The sequence below is a fragment of the Anas platyrhynchos genome, chromosome 1 (genome assembly GCF_047663525.1).
Source record: "Anas platyrhynchos isolate ZD024472 breed Pekin duck chromosome 1, IASCAAS_PekinDuck_T2T, whole genome shotgun sequence".
NCBI classification, from domain to species: domain Eukaryota; kingdom Metazoa; phylum Chordata; class Aves; order Anseriformes; family Anatidae; genus Anas; species Anas platyrhynchos.
Genome location: NC_092587.1, coordinates 140,489,913 through 140,509,802, shown reverse-complemented (window position 1 = coordinate 140,509,802; position 19,890 = coordinate 140,489,913). Strand labels below are relative to the sequence as shown.

The window sequence follows — 19,890 nt, the reverse complement described above, 5'->3', positions numbered from 1 at the left end:
GGGCAAGAAAAAAAAATCTTCCACTGTAAATCACTTTCAAGGGGCTGGGTGCTACACAATCACACAATTAGCAAATTTCTTAGGTTTACCACATGAGATTTTACAGGAAAAACAAGGTGAAGTGCCACATAGCATGAACTGTAACACTACTGCAGAGGGAGCCAGCCCTGCACAGTGTGGACGTGAGATCATTTCGTCTGGAAAATCAGGGATCTCTCCTCAAAGCTTGAAAATCAACCTAAATTTCTCAGTCAAGTTTTATTCCTTGTGTGGCTTTTGGGTCTCCCACCTGTCCTGTGGGTCTTCCTGAGGACAGAGCATGTTTGGGGGGAAGATACAGAGATGTGAAGATGAAGGTATGCAGTATGCTTATGTCTGTACGGCTCATTTTGGCTGACCAACAAGACTTAAGGATGCCATTTACTGACTTTTCATCTGAAAGATGGGATTTCTGCGTGTCCCTCATTTCATTTACCAGTCCCCAGCACACAAATCGATTTTTATGACTGGACAGAGGGGACAGGACCACTTCTGCGAGGGGTCAGATCGCAGGAGCGCGTCTTTGGGGGCCTGCCCTTGGTGTTGTGCCACGATTTCACCCTGCAAGCTGCACCCTCAGTATCTAAAGAGCTCTAAAACGGGGTGGCTTTACCCCAGTACCACCCCTTCCTTCAGAAGGCCGGGCCCCCGTGGCGTTTTGATGGCGGGGCGGGCGGCGCATCCATTGCTCCCTCCCTCCTTCCCTCCCTGCTGCCTCCGCCCCGCAGCCTCCTCGGAGCGGGGCCGAGTCGGCCTCCGCCTTCCTTCCTTCTTCCCCTTCCTTCCTCCCTCCCCTGCCATCCCCGCCGCGGGGCCGGAGGAAATGGAGGCGGCGGGGCCGGGCGCAGGAGGAGGAGGAGGAGGAAGAAGAGGAGGAGGAGGCAGCAGCTGAGCCCGCAGCCGGGCGGGGAGGGGGGGATGCGGCGGCCGGGGCCGCTTCTCCGAGCCGCCGAGTGAGGCCGGTGAGTGGGGGCCGGGGTCGGGGTCGGGGTCGGGGTCGGGGTGGGGGAGAGAGAGGTGGGTGCAGGGGAGGCAGCGAGCCCAGCACCGCCGGGTCCCCCAGCAGCATGGTGCCTGCCACGTTGCACCTGCTGCCTGCCAGGGACCCGCTGCTGAGCCCCTTAGCACGACCCAGCGTGGGGAAGGTGCCAGGGTGGGATGGCATTTCGGGTGCTGGTGGGTTAATTCGTGCCAAGCCTGGCTGTGGGTGAGGTGGGTTGTGCGGTGCTTGCAGGGTTTGGTGCCTTCCTGCTGGCAGGTGGATCCTGCGTGCTCAGCGGGGGCTCGGCTCTCCAGCACCAGCTGTAGGAACAGAGACCGTGGGCCTGGCAGTGCCAGCAAGGTGGTGGAAAGCCTTCGGAAAGAGTTGGCTTCCCAAAATCCCCGTTATAGCGTGCGTTAAAACATCTGGCAGCACCCCTCCAATGGGCATGCAATAGGTTTTAGTCTATATGTTTTCTTAAAGTATTAAGAAATTGTCCAGATCTCTTCAGATAACAGAAAGGAGGCCTCAAAGAAAGTGAATGGGGTATCCCAGCTAGCTGCTGTTTGTTCCTCGTTACAAGTTGTGCTTTGGAGTAGAGCATTAGTTGTGAGCTAATGGGCGAGCACTTGGTAGTCAAAGGCTACTGGCATGCAGAGACTGTCCTGCCAGGGAGCCCCTGTCCAGGCCTGTGCATCGATTTTTAAAATTGTTTTAACTCCTCTGCACCTTTTTCTGTCATTCACATGGAAATGATCAGTCTCCCCCAAAGTCCTAGTGTTTTTTCCAGTTAATGTTACTCTCAGACCGCGTCCCGTTCCTTGGTTCGTGGCTGTGCGTGTGTTTGCTATCGCGTTTTTGCACGTTGCATGGGCTTCACTGAAACTGGTGTCTGGCTGGTATGAGGGAAACGTGCCAGTTTGGGTCTGAGCATGTTGTTTGGGGAAGGAAAGACAAGAGTAATAGATGCAGAGAGAGTGGATTTTTTTTTTGGTTTTGTGCTCCTAAAATATGGAATTGCAACTAGACTGAGAACCCTGTGTATTTCCTTGTGAGAAGATGGACTGAGACTTCAGCAGCTTCATTGCTTGTTCTGCCTGCAAGGAAAAAATGTTTTAGGCAATAAGAAGTAAAAGTCACATTTAGAAGCCAAAGGAAACAATTAAAGAGTAAAAACAGAAGCTAGTATGTGTTCGCTGGAAAATAAGCAACAAGAGAGGCAAGAGCAAGGCAGTAAAATTAGAGGTATAGCAGGAAGTGATTACTGTATGTAAAAATGATAAAGCTATCTATTAGGGAAGAAGAAGCTAGAGAACAGGAAACAACATAAATGCTTCTCTTAGAAATGTTAATGGTCATTACGTTTAAGTGAGAGTAACGACCGAGTTACTTCTCTATATCATTTTGAATAGTTCTGCTTCATGAGATAGATGTAGTTTTTGTTGAGGATGCTGGAAGAGAGTCCCAGTGCCAGCCATTGTAATCACGTTATGATAAATCTTCTGACAACGCAGTGAATTTGGGTGTAGATTTGCTGCGTGCTAAGTTGCTTAATGCTTTCCTCTCCAACGTCGTGAAGGATAATGATGGTGGGCATTATGGATGTGGCTGCAGTTCTGTCCCCGTTCTGGTCTCTGAGCCGTGTCCACGAGGTAAATAACGCGATGCTCTCGGGTGTCGGGAGCACAGGGTCTGGCTGCAGGGTCCTGTGTGTGCTACTGTTGTCGCTCTTCAGGTCAGAGCACGCTGAAACTGCTCTCCCCATGTCATTTAGCACAGCGTCTTTAGAAACTCAGTACATAAATTACATAAGCAGATACAGATCAATATTTCTTACTGAATGGTGCGTATCCATCACCACTACAGAACTCCTCAGACTGGCAGGGATGCTTTGGATGTTGTAGGCCCACTTCTGCCCCTTTTATGTAGAGCAGATGCAATGGGTTAGACAGGAGGGTCTGTCCCAGACCATTCAGTACGTCTCTGAAGAGCCAGCAGCTGATGGTTAGAAAGAGAATTACCTCTGCAGGCAGTGTCCTCTGCAAGCTCCTGTCAGCCTGCTGCCTTGAAGATGGGTTCAGTAGTGTTTTGCGTGTTGAATGGTTCTCGTGATTGTAGTAGAGCTACCCAAAAAGTAAAAATACTGTTGCTACATTTTGTGCCTGATGTCTGCTTTGCATTTCTCTCTTACCTGTGGGAGTCGGTAAATTTTCCAAATTGTTGGCATGTCTGAAAGCAGAGGTGGTGAGCTCTAGTGCTTGAACAGGAGATAGCAGATATCGTGGCACACTGGAAAAAGAGAACCTCTGAGGTCTGATGGTTTCCAGCAAGGATCTTTGGGCAACTTCAGCATTAGTGTAAAGGTACAAAGAGAATGAAACTGCTTTGCTGAGCTGGAAAGAGTCCACGCTCTAGAACTCTTGTGGGATATGCCCATCCTGGCCAACAGCTTTTGATGTTGAAGAATAAAGTGTCTCAGACATCACATGCTTAGTTGATAACCAGGGAATTGCAGCAGAAAGTGGGAGGTGACAGTCATCATCTTCATGGAGGTCAAACCAGTAATTGTCTGAAAGACAGTTGATCTATCTTTTTTACTGAAGTGTGGTGTTTCAAGAAGTTTTCAGAAATAAAAACTTAAAGGAAGGTGGAAATGAAGGGCCTTTCAAATCCAAACTGAAAAATACTGCTCCGAGGAAGTAAAAATAGGCCTGAATGCTGCCAGCCAAGCTAAAAATTGCGAGTTCTGTTTCTGTAATGGGAGATGCTCTGTTCTTTTCCTCCTCTCGCCCTTTTCACTTAGATCCCTAAGTTCCCAAATCCATTTTGAACTGCTTGCCTGTCTGCACAGGTTTTCAGCGTACCCTGAAGACGTTTCACTTCTGTCAGCTACAGTGAGAACCCTTCCTGGAAGCGCTTGCATTGCTCGAAGGCAAAAGCTCTTTGGAAAAGCAATCAGCACCTGTAGCAGCAGTACTGATGTAGCAGGTGGATGCGTTGGAACAATGTCAAAATAGGCTTACTTCTGTTATTTAAGCTTTGTGGGAACGGAAAAGGTGAAACTCTAGTATACAATCAAAAACTTAATATAGATTTTGCTCAGAAGCATAAACTAGCATGATTTTAGCTGGGAATGAATGAGGGCCTCACTTACTGTCTGGCATTTTGCTCCAGTGGCTGTGCAGAAAGTGTGATCACAGGATCATGCAGGTGTGCTTATCTTTCAAGCTGTGCCTGGTTCCTTTAGGACTGAGTTTGATCCTGTTGCTAGGTGTGTGATTTATTTATTTATTTATTTATTTATTTGTGGCTACATGGACAAGTCTCACAAGACTCTTGTAAGAATCTAATTTTATGAGATTTTTGCTTTATCACCTGTATCCTCAAAAGGAAGAGTTCACTGACATTTGAACTTCCCATCACCTGTGTTCAGCCCCTCAGGTGTCTTGCCTCTGCAGCAACAACTGAGACAGCAGTGCTTTATTTTTGCAAGATAAATATTCAGGCCTGATAAGCCTTAGATTTTGGTAGGTAGTGGTGTTTGCTCTTAGATTTCTATTTTAATGATTTTTTTTTTTAAGTTATGGAAGCTTAAATTTTGTAGTGAGGCTTTTGTAGATGCTCAGTGTCAGCCCCAGTTCTTCCATGGTTGTGTTGCCCATCAGAAGCTGAATATTCAGCAAAAGGTGCAGTTTAAAATTATGCATTTGTCTTAATGGCCAGGACTTTATTCTATTCTCTAATTGGCTTCCTTTGTATTGCTGATAACTTTTTAACCATTAAAAAAACTTATCAGGGTTGTGCTTTCCAGCTAAAAAGTACTGGGAGCGCTCCCCTAAACGTACAAGCTATGCAAGGTAGGCCATACACCACGTGCTTGCAATGCTGTGCTGTGTCCTCATCCTGCCCCCTGCTCAATTCAGTCAGTGCCTTTTGGTTCTTCGTGCACTAAATCTGCGGTCTGAGTTCCCTGGGTAGCCCTTCCTGTGCTCCTGGGGAGGTCATATCCATAATACGTGCATGGATTCAGCTACAGGTAGTAGGCACTGCTGCAAGGAACCCCCTTCTGCTGGTTATGTGGATAATGCATGATGGAAATCAAAAACTTTCCAGTTGATCCTTTACTGGCAAAAAAAAAAGTGGCAAAATAATAAGAAACGTTACTACCTTTAAATGTAGCAGCAGGTTAAGCTTAATAATACCAGTTAAAAACCCAGCCAAAAGAACAAAAAATAGAAGGAGAAAACTGCTGCTTTTGTTATGTTTCAGGACCCATGTGTATAATTACAGTTTTGTCATCTTGGTAATGGAAAGTGTTTTTCTGAAGTGGAACAAAAAGAATTAACGTGTCAATCTTTCCTCTTTCTGACAGGAAGCAACAACTTTATATGGCTCATGTCTGACAACATGCACCACCAGTGGCTGCTGCTAGCTGCATGCTTTTGGGTGATATTCATGTTCATGGTTGCTAGCAAGTTTATCACGTTGACTTTTAAAGACCCAGATGGTAAGTTCAAGTTTAATATTTGATGAGAAAGAGAAAACTGAATTAGTGGTTCACACAAATACTCCTGTGCAAAGCAGTTCTCAGCACGTTACCTCTCTTCTTCAGTAGGACTGAGAACAGAAGAGATAAATTTATAGGAATAGCAGTGCTAATACTCTATTTCTGCTTTTTTTAGTAGTAGTCTGCCGAACTAACACAGGGTCTTTTTTTTTTTTTCCTTCGTGCTTAAGAACAGAGGGGAATGGGTTTTGCAGTTCTGTCTTGGGAGGCCTACTTTTTCGAATGTATTCAGAAACTTCATCTACTAGGAGGAGAATTTGTGTACAAAACAGTGGTCAAAACTACCCGTTTAAAGATAAAGGAGGTTCTTGGGAATTAGAGTCCCTTTCCCAGGAGACTGTTTTCTGTCCTCTTGTGACTGCTCGTCCTGACACTTAGCCTAGCCACTTCTACCCTGCTTCTTGCATTCAGTTTTATCCTCTGCCGTTTGACTGACAAACAGCTTATAGGCTTTTGCTTAGCATAAGTAGCCCAGCTGGTGTTAAGCTGGAGAGGAATTTAAGCCATTTGATGACACCACACAGAGTGCTACAGCTTTCTGTCTATTGAGGAGCTTCTGTTAGGAGAAAAAAAAAAAAAAGAAAAAAAGTCCTGCAGGGAGTTTATGGTGAGGGTGATGACGCAGCCTGCATACAGTCCTAAGAGATCTGTACTTCAGCATCTTTCTGAGATATACAAAAAATGTGCAATTTTTGAAGCACTGGGATCACTCGTGCCATTTGTGTCATTGGCTTGATAGCAGATAAACATGCTAGGAGCTCCTTTTAAAATAGCATACATCTCTGTGAAGATTTATTCAGCAAGTCTTACAGATGAGAACTGTAGGCCAACCTCATGGATTTCCTCACTCCTGTGTCTGTTTGAGTCTTAGTACATCTGCAAACAAGCCAGTTTTATGTCAGGTAGTTAAATGTTCCAGTATTTCATGCCATGCCAACTCTTGTTTCTGAGCTCAGGTATTCTTGGAGTAGTTATTTCCACCAGAAGTTGTCAGGGGAACTAAAATGTACTTTAAAAAAATTACTAGAGTACACCCTTTGCATTTTTTACGCATTTTATTATCTGTCTTGCCATTTTTGTGCCTTTATTATCTTGTCTTGCCATTTTTTTTTAATCTTTTTCATCTATGCTGAATCCTCCTTCCTCTTTGAACAGCTCTCTGAGCAGAGACTCTAATTTCTGAAGCTCCAGTCCTGCAAAGGCATGACTGTGGTTAAGTGTATGGATGGGGATAGCAGCATTTGTGTTGGGACTGGTGAAGGGAAGTGAAGTGAATGTACCAGCAGAGGTTTGGAGGAAGTCTGAACAGGATGGCCAGGTCTGGAGGAACTCACAGACTGAATGCAATGTGGCTTGTCAGAAAACTTCCTTATTTGAACGTGCCTACTTAGGAGCTAGAACAAAACCACACGGTATTATGAATTAAGTCTGTGCATCCAAGCATTGGATGCTAACCTTGCTTTCAGTTTTAACTTGCATTTTCAGCTGTGTCCTTGAAATCAAATGTAGGCACACTTGAGTACTCCCTCAAAAAGGGACATACACAGTGCATGTTTTCTTGATCATAAAACTAAGCCATCACGGATGCAGATGAGGAAACTTGATTCATAGAAGAACAAACTATATGAAGGGAAAAGAAGTCTAGTACGGATAGAAATAAATTTCAGGGAAAGATCACATTCTTTTCCTTTGTGGTTAGGGAAAGCAGCTCCAAATTATTCTTGATCTCTCAGCACCGTGTGAAATAAAGCTACAGTCTTCTGTTATTTTTTGGTTTCCCTGTAGCAGCATGCCAACTGCAAAAGATGCAGGAGGTTTTTCCTTTACGTACTTCAGTTTGGTCTCAAACTATTAGCTGCTCTAAAATAATTATCAAAGAACGAGGGTATTATCTGAATTGTTTTTCTCCTCGTGGGTGTCTCAAAGGAAGGCCATCATCCAGTAATAAATGGAAAAGGGATCTTGTATTCTTAAGTGCTGGCTAGAGGTATCACTTAAAGCACCAAGGAAATTAAAGATGCTCCTCAATGATGCTTTTTTGTTGTTGTTAATGTCTAAGAGTTTACAATAGATGAAACATACCTGCTGATACAGGGGTGGGGAGAGCCCAAACCTAGTAGATTACATTTTTCTTTATTTGCATGTGCTGCAGGAAAGCTATTGAAAAATAAAAATCTCATACTGTCACATCCATATAGTTACTCGTCTACCAAAGAATATTAAATTATCATATATTAACATTTAAAACATATCCAAAACAAATGTTTTTTTCCTGATATTTGGGTTTATGACTGTTTCTCTGTAGGCAGTTTGCTTTAAAAAGACCAAAATAAAATACAGTGGTCATGTTTCTTTGATGGAACTAAATTAAAGTTGCATCCAAAACTCCCATAGAGCACATACTTTAAAATATTCATAGCCTGTCTCATGTCTTCTCTAGTACCTTCCCATTTGAAAACAAATCCTAATGTTTTGTATGCTTAGTGCAGAAAGTGTTGTTCCATTGTGCTAGCTGTAAAACAGAAACAGTTTCTCCCTCATAATGCTCTTATCTCTCCTCCTTCTTTAGGCTATGGTGCCAAGCAAGAGCCAGTAATACTGACAGCTGTGACAAAAGTGGAGGAGGCACACAAGCCAGAGGAAGAGCGTTGGTCTGAAGAATTCCAGGTGCATACCGTTGAGATAAGGGCTACATGTATAAGGAGTGGGAGAAAAGGAGGATTAAGGAAGGGCTTCCTGTGGTGAAGGGAATTGCTAGTCAGGAATTATTATTCAGGCTGTTTTATTTGCATAGAGCCAACAGAATTCATTTCAGCTTCACGAAGCTAGTTTCTTACGGTGACTTTCAATCTTGTTTTATCAGAATGATTCAACTTAGTGTGTTTCCATTTCTAGGAGCAAATAGTTACACTGCTGCTTTATCAAGTCAGGACAATCGTTTTTTTGCTAGCCTTTCTTATATAATGGCCCAGTCTTGGGTTACCTGTAGTCTGCCTTGTTATAGCCATCAGGTTTGTGGCTCTTGAGGGAAGGCCTGTGTCTTGCCTCTTCTTTTAGTTCCTTTTGTTTTTTTGCCCAATCTCTCTGATTCTTTTTAACAGACTCCATTTCTTCCTCATGTTTTGCACTTCACATCTCAGAGTTTGTCCAAAGTAGAACATGATTACAATAGCGTTCAATACAAATTGATCCAGGTGCACAACTCTGTGCTTTCAGAAACAAAGCAGAACAAGCATGGTACTTGCTAACTCACAAGGAAACTCTGAAAATTCTCTATGCAAATGTGAACTAGTTGCGTGGAGGGCTAAGGCCAATTCATTTTTGCTGTTGATTAAATAAGTAACTAAGGTTTAGAGTATTTTTGTAATGTAGCATGAAAGATGCTACAAAGATGCTCTCTCTATAAGCATGGCACTTTTTGTTTTCTTCTGTGAAAAAAATGAAATATAAGTTATCCTCAAAAACATTTGGGAGAAAGGCTTTTTTCAATTGAAAAGCTATGTAGCAAGTTTTAATATCTTCCTTTACTTGAATGGAAGAGGATAATAAGGTTTCTGGATCCAAAACTATTCCCTCTTGACTTCCTGACAGCATAAAACATAGAACAGTAATATTAATTCCGGTCATATGCAAAAGGAATTGTTTTGACAGATAAGCAATCCGTCAGGCTGTCCAGATTACGTCGTGAGCAGGGAATACTGGGGAGGAGTAGCAAACAAAAAGCAGGATAAGATATTTCTTTTCCTTAAGAAGAATTGGGACAAAAAGTAAAATCATCCCTTTTTCATGTGGTGCTTGGACGCTGTGTCTAAAGGACTGTTTGTGTGAAGATAGGAATGACAAAGCTTGGATATAATGGCTTAGTCAAATGCCTCTTAAATTTACCTGGGTAACAATGAAGTTCCCACAGCACAGTGAATGTCTGGGAGTGATTTGTGAAAATGAGACAGAAAAAATTATTTCATTTTACAGTATATCTTCTTAACATCATACTTGCTGCAAAAGGTAGTGGCATTTAAGTGAGGAAGTTATGAAAGCGAAGAACAGTTTGACACCATAATGTGCTGTGCTATGCCAAAACTGTAAGTGAATTTTCCTTGTGTGTTAAATTTTGGCCCGTTTCTAAATGCGCGTTCTCTCCAGCTGGCAAATTAGGTCAAAGCAGAAGTAGATTTTTTTTTTTACCCCTTCCTATTCACATGGAAGCACCATAAAACTAGAAAATTCGCATTTAGCAAAGTTCATGAAACCAGTACTCTCCAACTTTGAGAGGAGCAATGTGGAAAAAAAGAAAACAGGCAACTTGAACCAAGTTGCTGAATGTCTGTAATGTTTGCTCTCTTTGCATGGCTTCTCAGAGAAAAAATCAGCTAACTTCACTCATCTATTAAAGATGCTGTACTCATGCTTAAAGATGAGTCGATGCAACTGAGAGACATTAAAGAGTACTATCTGGGTAGTTGGTTTGTTTTTCTGTGCTCAACTAGGGTTTAAAACAAACAAAGAAATAACACTTCCACCCCCACACACACAAGAAAGGAAACCACATTATTGACAGTGTATGTTCTGTTTTTCTGAAGACAATTTTAACTCCCTCCTTTACCAGATACAATTCTGTAAATCAGGTAGTGGAAGATGAAGATTTTTTTCAACATAAATTTTAAATTTCGCATCATATGTTAATCAAACAAGTTTACTCCTCCTCTCTCCCTGTTAACTGTGAGACAGAGGGCTTGTGGTTGTAATCACAAAAAACGGGTCATCCATTTTGGGGTAAGTGGAATGCTGTGTGTTTTTTGCATTTGCCACAGTAAGTGCTGATGCTTGTGTGAATTTTTGCCCACTTGATCTTGTTGCAGGTTGGGTGAGTGAAAACGTTACTGCAGGACTGTGAAAACAACACTGCGGATGCTAGAAAACAACACAGAACTTCTATCCTAAACAGTTCTTTCCCAGACAGAAGGGTTAGCTGCCTGAAGCCCCACCTCCTCAGAGACTAAAGCATGATTTCTGTTGAAAGTAATAATTCTGCCTTCTCGTACCAACCCCTTAGAAGTTTTCTTACTTGCTGTTGAAGCTTTGGGGGAGTTCCAGCCTTTGGTGAAGGCAAAGACTGGAATAAGACCCAGCTGCTCTGCAGTGAACCTCAAGTTGTATGGAAAAGCTCTTACTACTGTAATGGCTTATTTGTACCAATATCTGCAGCAGCAGCAGAGGAGGGAACAGTGCTACTCCTTCAATTAATAGCCAGTCATGTTTTTATGATGAGCCTGGGAGTCATTAGGATGCATAGTTTGGAGATTTTTATGCCTTAGAATTTGATCAGAAAACTAAACTTCTGCACTCTTTTTTTTTTTCTTCTTTCTCTATTTTATGAAGCCAACTGGAAAAGCTTTTACTGGAAATCTGATACGCCAGCCCCTGGTTCATATGGAAAGGCTTGAGCTTCTCCGGAATGTCTGCAGAGATGCTGCATTGAGAAATCTCTCTCACACTGCAGTTTCCAAATTCGTCTTGGACCGAATATTTGTGTGTGACAAGCACAAGATCCTGTTTTGTCAGACGCCGAAAGTGGGCAACACTCAGTGGAAAAAAGTCTTGATCGTTTTAAATGGTATCTACTCAGCTGTGGGTGTGTGGGTTTCTCTGCGGAGGAGGAAGGAGCAGAATTGGTCCAACTGGGACAAGATTAAAATGGATTCTTTCTGCTTTTCTGTACACTGATACTTGATTTTAGCTGCTCGTTCTTCACAGTTGCTTCTAGCCCTCTCAAAACATCTCTTAAAGAAAATAAACCTGCTCTTTCTGTAGAAAAAAATCGTTATTGTTTGGCTCAAAAGTGTTTTGAGTCATAAAAGAGTATTCGTACGCATGTGGTAGGTAGAATTGTTATATTAGAAGGGGCGATACTAATTTAAAGAATGTGAAATAAGTGAATTAAAGGTATCACAATTCCCTCAGCAATAATAATACAAAATCTCAGACTTGAACCTGCCAACTTCTAACTTTAGTTTATTTAGGCGTGAGGAAAGCTAGTTAAAATTGAGCAGCTGCTTTAGGCCTGTAGTGCTGAAATCCTGTGAGTTATGAGACTGATGTGTTTAAGGATATGCTGTTGTCAGCATAGGTGTGTTATGAAAGACTAAAAGAAGGAGTAAAGGGACCGGTGTGTTTGAACAGCAATCTGTGAGGTGATTACTGCTATCTGCCTGCAGCCTAGCACACTCTCCTGGTAGCATGGCGTGCCAATACAAATAACTCGTTTCCTCAGGGTTTTCTACTGCGCCACTGTGCACACACAAACTTAAAGTGATCATATTTAATATAACACACCATTTTTTGACGTAAGAGATCATCTTGCTTGTCTGTGCACCAGGGCTGCAGCCTTCCTACGTATAGTCAAGTCAGTTGGGCCTCTTCTGTGGTTTTGCAGGTGGCGTAGCTCAGCAAGATGTGGGTAAGACCTGAACACAGTAAACACACGTTTATTGGTACAAGAACCCTGAGAACAGCCACCTCTGCACTTATGTTCTTGTATTTCCTTTACCTTGTGTGAGGTAGTTCATGTGTCAAGGAGGAAATAGTCACAAAGTGGCAAATGAACTGTTCCTTTTCCTCATGAAAACTTTTGTAGTAAGGAGTATGTCTCTAAAGACTTGAATATTAATTTCAATCTTGATACATAGATTGGAGCTGAAAGTCCAGAAGAGGTATGGATGCACATAGGTATGCAAATGTGTCTTAAATGCCTATGAAAGCCACACTTGAAGAAAATACTTCATATGAAACTATATGAGAATGTTAGAAGTACCTACTCTTAGTGGAATTTAACAGAGGTAACATGCAAAGAATCGCTCAGGACAGGCAGAGCTTTTTAGCTGTGTTCAGTGGAGGATAACTCATGTCTTATCAGCTGGGTACTTGTCACCTTGAGGTTCTTGGTTCTGGCATGTTGGATAGTGATAGAAAATGGTGTCTGTTCTGCCTTAAGCTGCCAGTGTGCTAGTGTCTGCTGATGAAGGCTATTGCTGCAATTGTAACTTTTCCTTTTTAGGTATTTTTTTCCACAGACAGAATTGATACTTGGTGGGAAATGCTTTGCATCCTAAAAGTGGTATTTTGAGGTTCAGGATGGAGAAACACATCTGTGGCACAGTGGGGAAGCTAATTCTGATACTGCTTGTACTGAACCTCAGCTCGGGATGGGTATAAGCATTCAGTTTCTGAGGATGTCTAATCTGACATCTGTTGTGCACATGTAATTCCCCTAGAGTACCAAAAAATATAATTAGAAAAATGTAATAAAATACTGCCCCTATCCTCCACCCCCAATTAGAAAACCGAGAATCTGAGTGGCGTGGCTTATTCACTGCAGTTCTGACTACCCCTAAGATTTTTATTGAAACTTTAATTATCTGCATTATGCCCGTGGTAAAAGTATTGGAAGAGAGAATGCCATAGAGGCTTTTACCTGAAGAGCTTGTTTTGTTTCAGCCTGTTCTTGCTGCAGGTTGGTTCTGAATTGATGCTGTTGTCTGAAGGCTTATTTCTGAGTCCAGGCATCCACACGAGATATTTCTCAAGGTCATTATAACTTCAAGGATCAGGATCTTCAAATTAATGCATTAGAATTTAGTGATGTTATTTTTCTTGTCGGCTTATGTGCTTGGAAAAAAAAAAAAAAGAGTATCTGGAGGCTTTCTGTTGTTAATTTTGGTGCTTTTTAATCTGTGTAATATTGTATGATTGGAATTTTTGTTTGAGTACAGTGTAGTCATTAAAGGAACTTCATGGATCCTGACAGCAAAGTGCTTTTGTGTTGACACAGTTCCAAAAGCAGCCCACAGCATTTATTTTTTGCTGCTGGTAGAAACTGAGCCAAAAATCCCATTCCTTCTTTGGAGTTAATTCTCGAAGTCTTACTCTGTATGTGTGGGCAGAGGGAAAGAGTGAGGGAACAGTGAGGTGGGGGGCTCTAGGCTTAGGTATAATTGCTGATGAAGTATTTGTAACATGTTTCTGAGGGTTTTCAAGCCATGTGGTCTTGGATCTTTATGGCACGTACCCTTAAGAATTGTAAGTTTTCAGGTTTACAGTTGGAATTTCTTATCATGTAACAGTTTTAAATATAGAAACCATAAACACTAAACATACAGGAAACAGATAAACCAGAGAGCTCTCTGCCAAAGGCTTGCTTGCTGGTGCTCACTCTGTTTTCCTCTCCCTTGAAATAATTCTCATGCTCTCTCTTTTCAATTTGTATAGGAGCATATTCTTCCATAGAAGACATCCCAGAAAACATTGTACACGATCATGAGAAGAATGGCCTTCCACGCTTGTCCTCCTTCAGTGACTCTGAAATTCAAAAACGGTAAGAGCTGGCTTCCCAGGGGGGTGGCACAGATTTGGATTCATAGGTGGGATGAACAGTCACTAGGACAGTGAAGTCCACACGTGGAATTGAGGACAGTGGGGTTTCTGTTCTGCCACTTGTATTTTTCTTTTATCCTTTTGGATGTTAATGGAGCGACCTCTCTACTGGCTTTGAAGGGGAACACCGAGGTAGCTGTTGATGTAGTTAGGCAACCCAGCCAACTCCCTCTGGGTATAGGGTGTCTGTAGTTCAGCACATACCTATTTGTTGCTTAATTCACCTTCAGAGGGGGGAAGGTTTAGTGAGAAGTTCCACCCTGAACACTTGTAGAGCAAATCTTGGCTCTTAACGTGTAGGATTGTCATCACAGTCAGATTCACTTGCCAGGACTGAGGTGGATAGGTCTAAAAAGTTATTGCTCCGTATCCTGAGTGTGTTGTCCTTTCAGCTGAAACATATTATCTTCCTTTTTGAGTGCTTGTAGTTCTTCTTGGAGAAAAAAAAAAAAACATACTTCTCTGCAGTAGAATCTTCTAAATTATTCTGGCTAGATTTTGACTCTGTCTACTTTCATCTCTAGTAGAGCCTTTTCCATAAATAATCCCCACAGGGTGTGACAGCATGGAAAGAGAACAGGAAGCAAGTTGGCAGCGGACACTTGCAAGGTTGTGCTTGCGTGGTTGCTGTGTATATTGAGCCATTCTGAAGAGTTAGCACCTTCTACACGAGGTGTCAGCTAGCAGAGCTCCGTGGTGTTGATGGTCCAGTGTTGTTGATCTAGTTTGCTCACCTCTACTCTTGCTTGGTTGGGATTAAGTCAGGAGAACTTGAAGATTGATTTGAGTGCCTGTTGAGGCTGGAAAGTGTCCGTCTGCTTACTTCAATGAGGACTGAGCTTTACATCTCCTTATCTCCTTTCCCTGCTATTTACTGATAACAATGATATTCTGAGACATTACTGAAAGCATGATGAAACTTCAGTATTTTTTTTTTTTTTTGTACTGAAGCAGTGATTTGTCTAACTACCTGCCATTGAAAAATGCAACCCTCTGTTGCATTTAGCTGCACCACTTTTTCTGTGTCATTGTGTGTATTTCGCTTTTCATTTTCAGGTTAATCTCGTGGCATTAAATACCTTGAATTCAGAGCTTTCAGCATCATAGAAGATTTGGTCTCATGTTTATATGTTGAGACAAACTAAGCTCCCTCAGTTTCAATAAAACGTGAAAACTAGGAAGCACTGTTTACACTCTGTACTGCATACAAAAGCTGTTAGTTATAAATACAGAAGTCCTATTGATTATATTATTGATATGCTATGCAAGTGGAATAGGATTTACATTGTTTTCTCTGTGGTCAGAGTTTATATATGGTTTATAAGTCTTTGCTAAACGCATCTTACATTTCTTTAATTATTCAATTTCTGTTTGTTTTTTTTTTCTTTCTTCCTCTGTTTAGACTGAATTTATACTTCAAGTTTTTTATCGTCAGAGATCCATTTGAAAGACTTATCTCTGCGTTTAAAGACAAATTTGTGCACAATCCTCGCTTTGAACCTTGGTACCGGCATGAAATCGCTCCTGGCATCATTCGTAAGTACAGAAAGAATCGCACAGAGACCAGAGGGCTGCAGTTCGAGGATTTTGTGCGCTATCTGGGCGACCCGAATCACCGCTGGCTGGACGTTCAGTTTGGCGATCACATCATTCACTGGGTAACGTACGTGGAACTGTGTGCCCCCTGTGAAATTACGTACAGTGTGATCGGGCACCACGAAACCCTGGAGGACGATGCTCCATACATCTTGAAAGCAGCTGGCATCGACCATCTGGTGTCGTACCCCACGATTCCACCAGGCATCACAGTGTACAACAGAACAAAAGTAGAGCGCTATTTTTCAGGAATTAGCAAGAGGGACATAAGGCGCCTCTACGCTCGCTTCGAAGGAGATTTTAAACTCTTTGGTTATCGGGAGCCAGATTTCTTGCTTAACTGACACCTGGGATGAGCTCCGGAGAAGCGTCTAATGGATTAATCTAAACCTGGGTGAATACCAGCTGCGACACTGACAGAGCTGAGAACGACCATTTGTTTTCCAGCTTTTTGACGTCGCTCCATTTTTCAGTGAGATACTTGTCATACGAACAATTAGGGGCTTATAGTTGTTGTTTACTGACCATATTTTCAATATGTGACATTGCAATCTGTTAGGAATGAAGTCTGTTATCTAAAACACAGAGCTCTACTTCTCCCCTCTTTCCTCCAGAAAAAAAAAAAAGAGGAAGAATGAGTGGGTGATGATCTTCCCCCTCTCTTTCCCAGAGAGAATGCAATTCTAAAAACGTTGCGAAGTATTTATAAAGATGGCAATTTCATTGTAGGTTAACTCTGACATGTGGGTGAACCTGATGATTCATGCTCATGAGAAAGGCATGTAGTCCCATGAGCTATGAAAATTAAAGGCCAGTACAGGACGAAAAATTGATTGAATGCTTTACAAGTAAAATCATCTAGGTTCTGTCATGTGGCTGCTATAATAATAGTAATGCTGATCTAATCCCATTTCTGTTTGTCTCAAAATGAACCTAATTTGACTGAAGCTCCAGAACTGTTCATAAAGGGGCTGGTTCCAGAGCCAATTGTCTTTCTATTTTTGTCAAGTGTTTACTGTACTTACTACTGGTCTGACGAGTCTCATAGTTCTACTTTTGATTTTCAAAGTACTGTTTAAATCCCAGCTGTGTAAATTAGAGAACACCAGACGCAAGTGGTGCATAGAGGAAATACAAAACTGTTAGGGAAACCTTAGGGATAATTAATTTAAAATAAAGAATTAATTGTATTTGTGGGAGTACGTACAGAAATCGAAGGTGATTTCTAAATATCACACACTTTAACTTATTTTGTCTTCTAACAGTTAAGATTTATAAGGAAGCCACAGAAGCAGGATACCCTGTAAAAGAGCTGCTAGAGTTACTTGGATTAATGATCTACCTGTTTCTCATATCCTGCATTGCTCAGTGTTCAGTACCTTAGAGAACAGAAAATTTCTTTCTGAAAACTCATCTCCCAACTGCTGAAGGAGGCAGTATCCTTTGAATCCTTGTTTGTTTTTTTTTTTCTCCAGTTATTCACTGTCATGGTGTCCTGGGTTAAAAATGCCCAACATTTGTGTTACCAATAGGTGCAGTGGCAACTTGCCAGGAGTTTGAGTGTCACTGAAATTTCTGTGCACATTTTATACATAAAAAAAAAAAAAAAAAAAGCAAACAGAACTGAATGAGTGCAGCCATAATATTTGCCCGTGCTTGCATTGTGTCTGGTAAAGAGAAGTCTTGTGTTTGAGTTCACCAGCAATAAAACTCAGTGTGCTGCCGCCTCATCCTGCAGCACACGGGAGGGACCACATACCCGAATTACAGGCACTGGTCTGTCACAAGTGTGCATGCGAGCTTTTGTTTCTAAAATCCTGGTCCTAAAGGATTGCTTTTCAGATCAGTATAACATTGCAGGCTGGAAAGGCTAGTGGTGGTCAGTGCTGTGGAATCTGCTCTTGAATCCAGCCACAGTATGTTTTTGATAGCTCCCTCTGTCAACACGAGGAAGCCTCTTGCACTTGTGGAAAAGGAAAGCTGTGGCAAACTGATGTCCACAAAAACAAAGCCATGTTGTGGCTGGATGTGAGTTCAGAGAGATCTCGACAGACAAATTGAAATTAGGGAGACTCATTGACCGAGCATCATTAGCAAGAGAATAGTCCAAGGTGGCGTAACTGGAAGGTGAGATTTTCTTGTTTTATTCTTTGAAAAAGCAGCAGCAGCAGTTACAGTGCCCTAACTTGTTAGTTCTTAACCAATGATAAAGAGACGTTAACAGCTCCAGGTTTTTCTGTGTTTTTCTTAATACGGGAGCTTAGCAAAATGTATTGTTAAATGCATTTTGGAGCTAATGAGCTGATTGATTACCTCTCTGCCGATTTAAAATGTAACAGTGTGAATAATGTATAGTGAATTCAGGCCTTAAAGTTTAATTCTAATAAAGATAAAAGTAGAATTGTTTTCCTCTGGAAGCATAAGCTACTGATCACACAGAACACAGTTGTACCTGGTTTTATTTTCTTTGATGAATTACTTAATGTATCAGTTGCTTAAAAATTGCAGGTGGAAGGTGCCAGGTAAGTATTAAGTCACATTTTTTTCTAATGACTTTCTCTGAGTTGAATTCCCTGGGGCCTTTGACAGCAAATGTGGCAGAGCTCCACATGATGCAACGAGCTCTGGCAAAATGTCCTGTGCACTGCTCCCCCTGGATCTGTGCTCCTTTGCTTTTCAGGCTGGCCCTGGCATGCTCCTCACCTTTTCTTCAATTCAGACATGAACTTTCTCCTTTCGGTGGTACCCTCCCAAGCTATATTTTATTTCTAGAAGCAGTTGTGGGTTTGTTTTTTTTCTCATGTGGCTGAAGTAATTAGTCAGCTTTGGTGCAGGTCAGGGTGGAAGTGCTTGCCCTGCTAGTTATGATGAATTAAATGCTTGCAGTTTGTTTCAACCTAATTGGACTTTCTTCAAGACTTACAAATTTAGTCCCAGTGGCATGTATGAATGCTGTTGGGACATCATTTGCATACTGCTTTCAAGTTGCAGGTGGTATTTATGTCATATTTTTGGAACTGGTGGCCTGGATTGTTGCTTCTCTCTTTTTTTTTTAATGTTACAGCTTCAGAAAACAAACTTGCATCCTTACCTTGTGAATATCTGCCTGTTTCTTTTTGTTGTCTCTCAGCAGCTTTTCTATCCTTTAGCAAATTGGAAACATGCTTTGCGGAGGAAGATTGAGTTTTTAGAGAGAACAAATTGCAGCCATCTTCCCAAAAACAGGAGAGGAGAGAAGTGTTCTCTGCACATCAGAGTCCATGCTGTATATTAGTTTTAGGAAAAGTACAAGCAGGAAACTGAGCTTCGCTGCTTCTGCTCATCACTGAACTTGTTTCTCAGTTTTCCTTCCCTCATGCTCTGAGTCTGCCCTCTGGTCTGAGCTAGCAAAGACCAAAATAGTGGATTAAAATGTTTTCTGTGGCTCCATTATCTTCATGTGCCATATGAAATTAAGAATACTTCTTGACATAAGGTGTTTTTTTTTTAATGTGTGTATTCCTCTTTTTTGCAGTAAAAGTGGATCCAGAATTTACTTCCCTGTGAACCAGCTTAAAGGGTGATGCTGTCCTCTTTTCTTTTAACTTCACGCTACGGATTATCAGAAGTGTGCTTTGTAAATCATGTGCCATGAAGATGTTTTTCTGTAGTTAGCATACACATGCAAATTTTTATTTTGGGGAACTGTTCCTTGAAAGAAGGAGCAGTTCAAAAGTGTCCTGAAAATACATATTTTTCACAGGTAACCTTGTTGTTTTTCTATTCATTACTTCAGTATTTCCTCAGATGTCGCCCTGTTTGTGCTGAGGGTAACAGTTCCCTGCTGCTCGCACTTGCTCTGTAGTCAGATAAAGGAAGCCATCAGACAGCTCTGGCTTTATTGTAACATCGCTTCTTCCTTCAGGTGTTAATATGTTTGTTGGCTGGGAAAGCCACCTTTGATCTTATCTGCGCTCCAGAGAGTTTGTGAAGAAAAGAGTGATTATATAGGGATTGCTTAAGCTTACTTCTTAGATGAAAAAGGATGTCTTGTCAGTGAGTCTGTATCTGATACCCCTTAATTAACAGTGGGGTAAATGATCTTTCTACTTCGTGGTCTTACAGCGATTTACACTGAAGCCCCATCCTATTATGGCAATGCAAAGGGGCCCAAAAGGAGGTATAAATTCTACCTGTGCTTGTTTTAAATGTGAGGGTGTAAAGGAAACTCGATGTAGGAATTGGGTCCTGAAGATTTGTCTTGGCTAATTGCTTGGTACGTATCATCTGCAGAGGC

At 41.8% G+C, this 19,890-nt stretch overlaps 1 protein-coding gene across 1 annotated transcript; it reads left to right on the top strand.

The window, feature by feature from the left end:
* The first annotated feature begins 738 nt into the window (after positions 1-738).
* Positions 739-18,055, top strand: CHST10 (carbohydrate sulfotransferase 10). Its single transcript, XM_027446125.3, has 6 exons — positions 739-1,001; positions 5,394-5,528; positions 8,158-8,255; positions 10,968-11,202; positions 13,854-13,959; positions 15,421-18,055. The coding sequence occupies exons 2-6, from the start codon at positions 5,417-5,419 to the stop codon at positions 15,956-15,958; spliced, it is 1,089 nt and encodes a 362-aa protein (XP_027301926.1). The 5' UTR covers positions 739-1,001; positions 5,394-5,416; the 3' UTR covers positions 15,959-18,055.
* The last annotated feature ends 1,835 nt before the right edge of the window (positions 18,056-19,890 follow it).

Coding starts and splice junctions, on each gene's coding strand:
- CHST10 (XM_027446125.3), top strand. CDS start 5,417: ATGTCTGACAACATGCACCACCAGTGGCTGCTGCTAGCTGCATGCTTT. Junction 5,529..8,157: donor GACTTTTAAAGACCCAGATG/GTAAGTTCAAGT, acceptor CTCCTTCTTTAG/GCTATGGTGCCAAGCAAGAG. Junction 11,203..13,853: donor AGTCTTGATCGTTTTAAATG/GTATCTACTCAG, acceptor CAATTTGTATAG/GAGCATATTCTTCCATAGAA.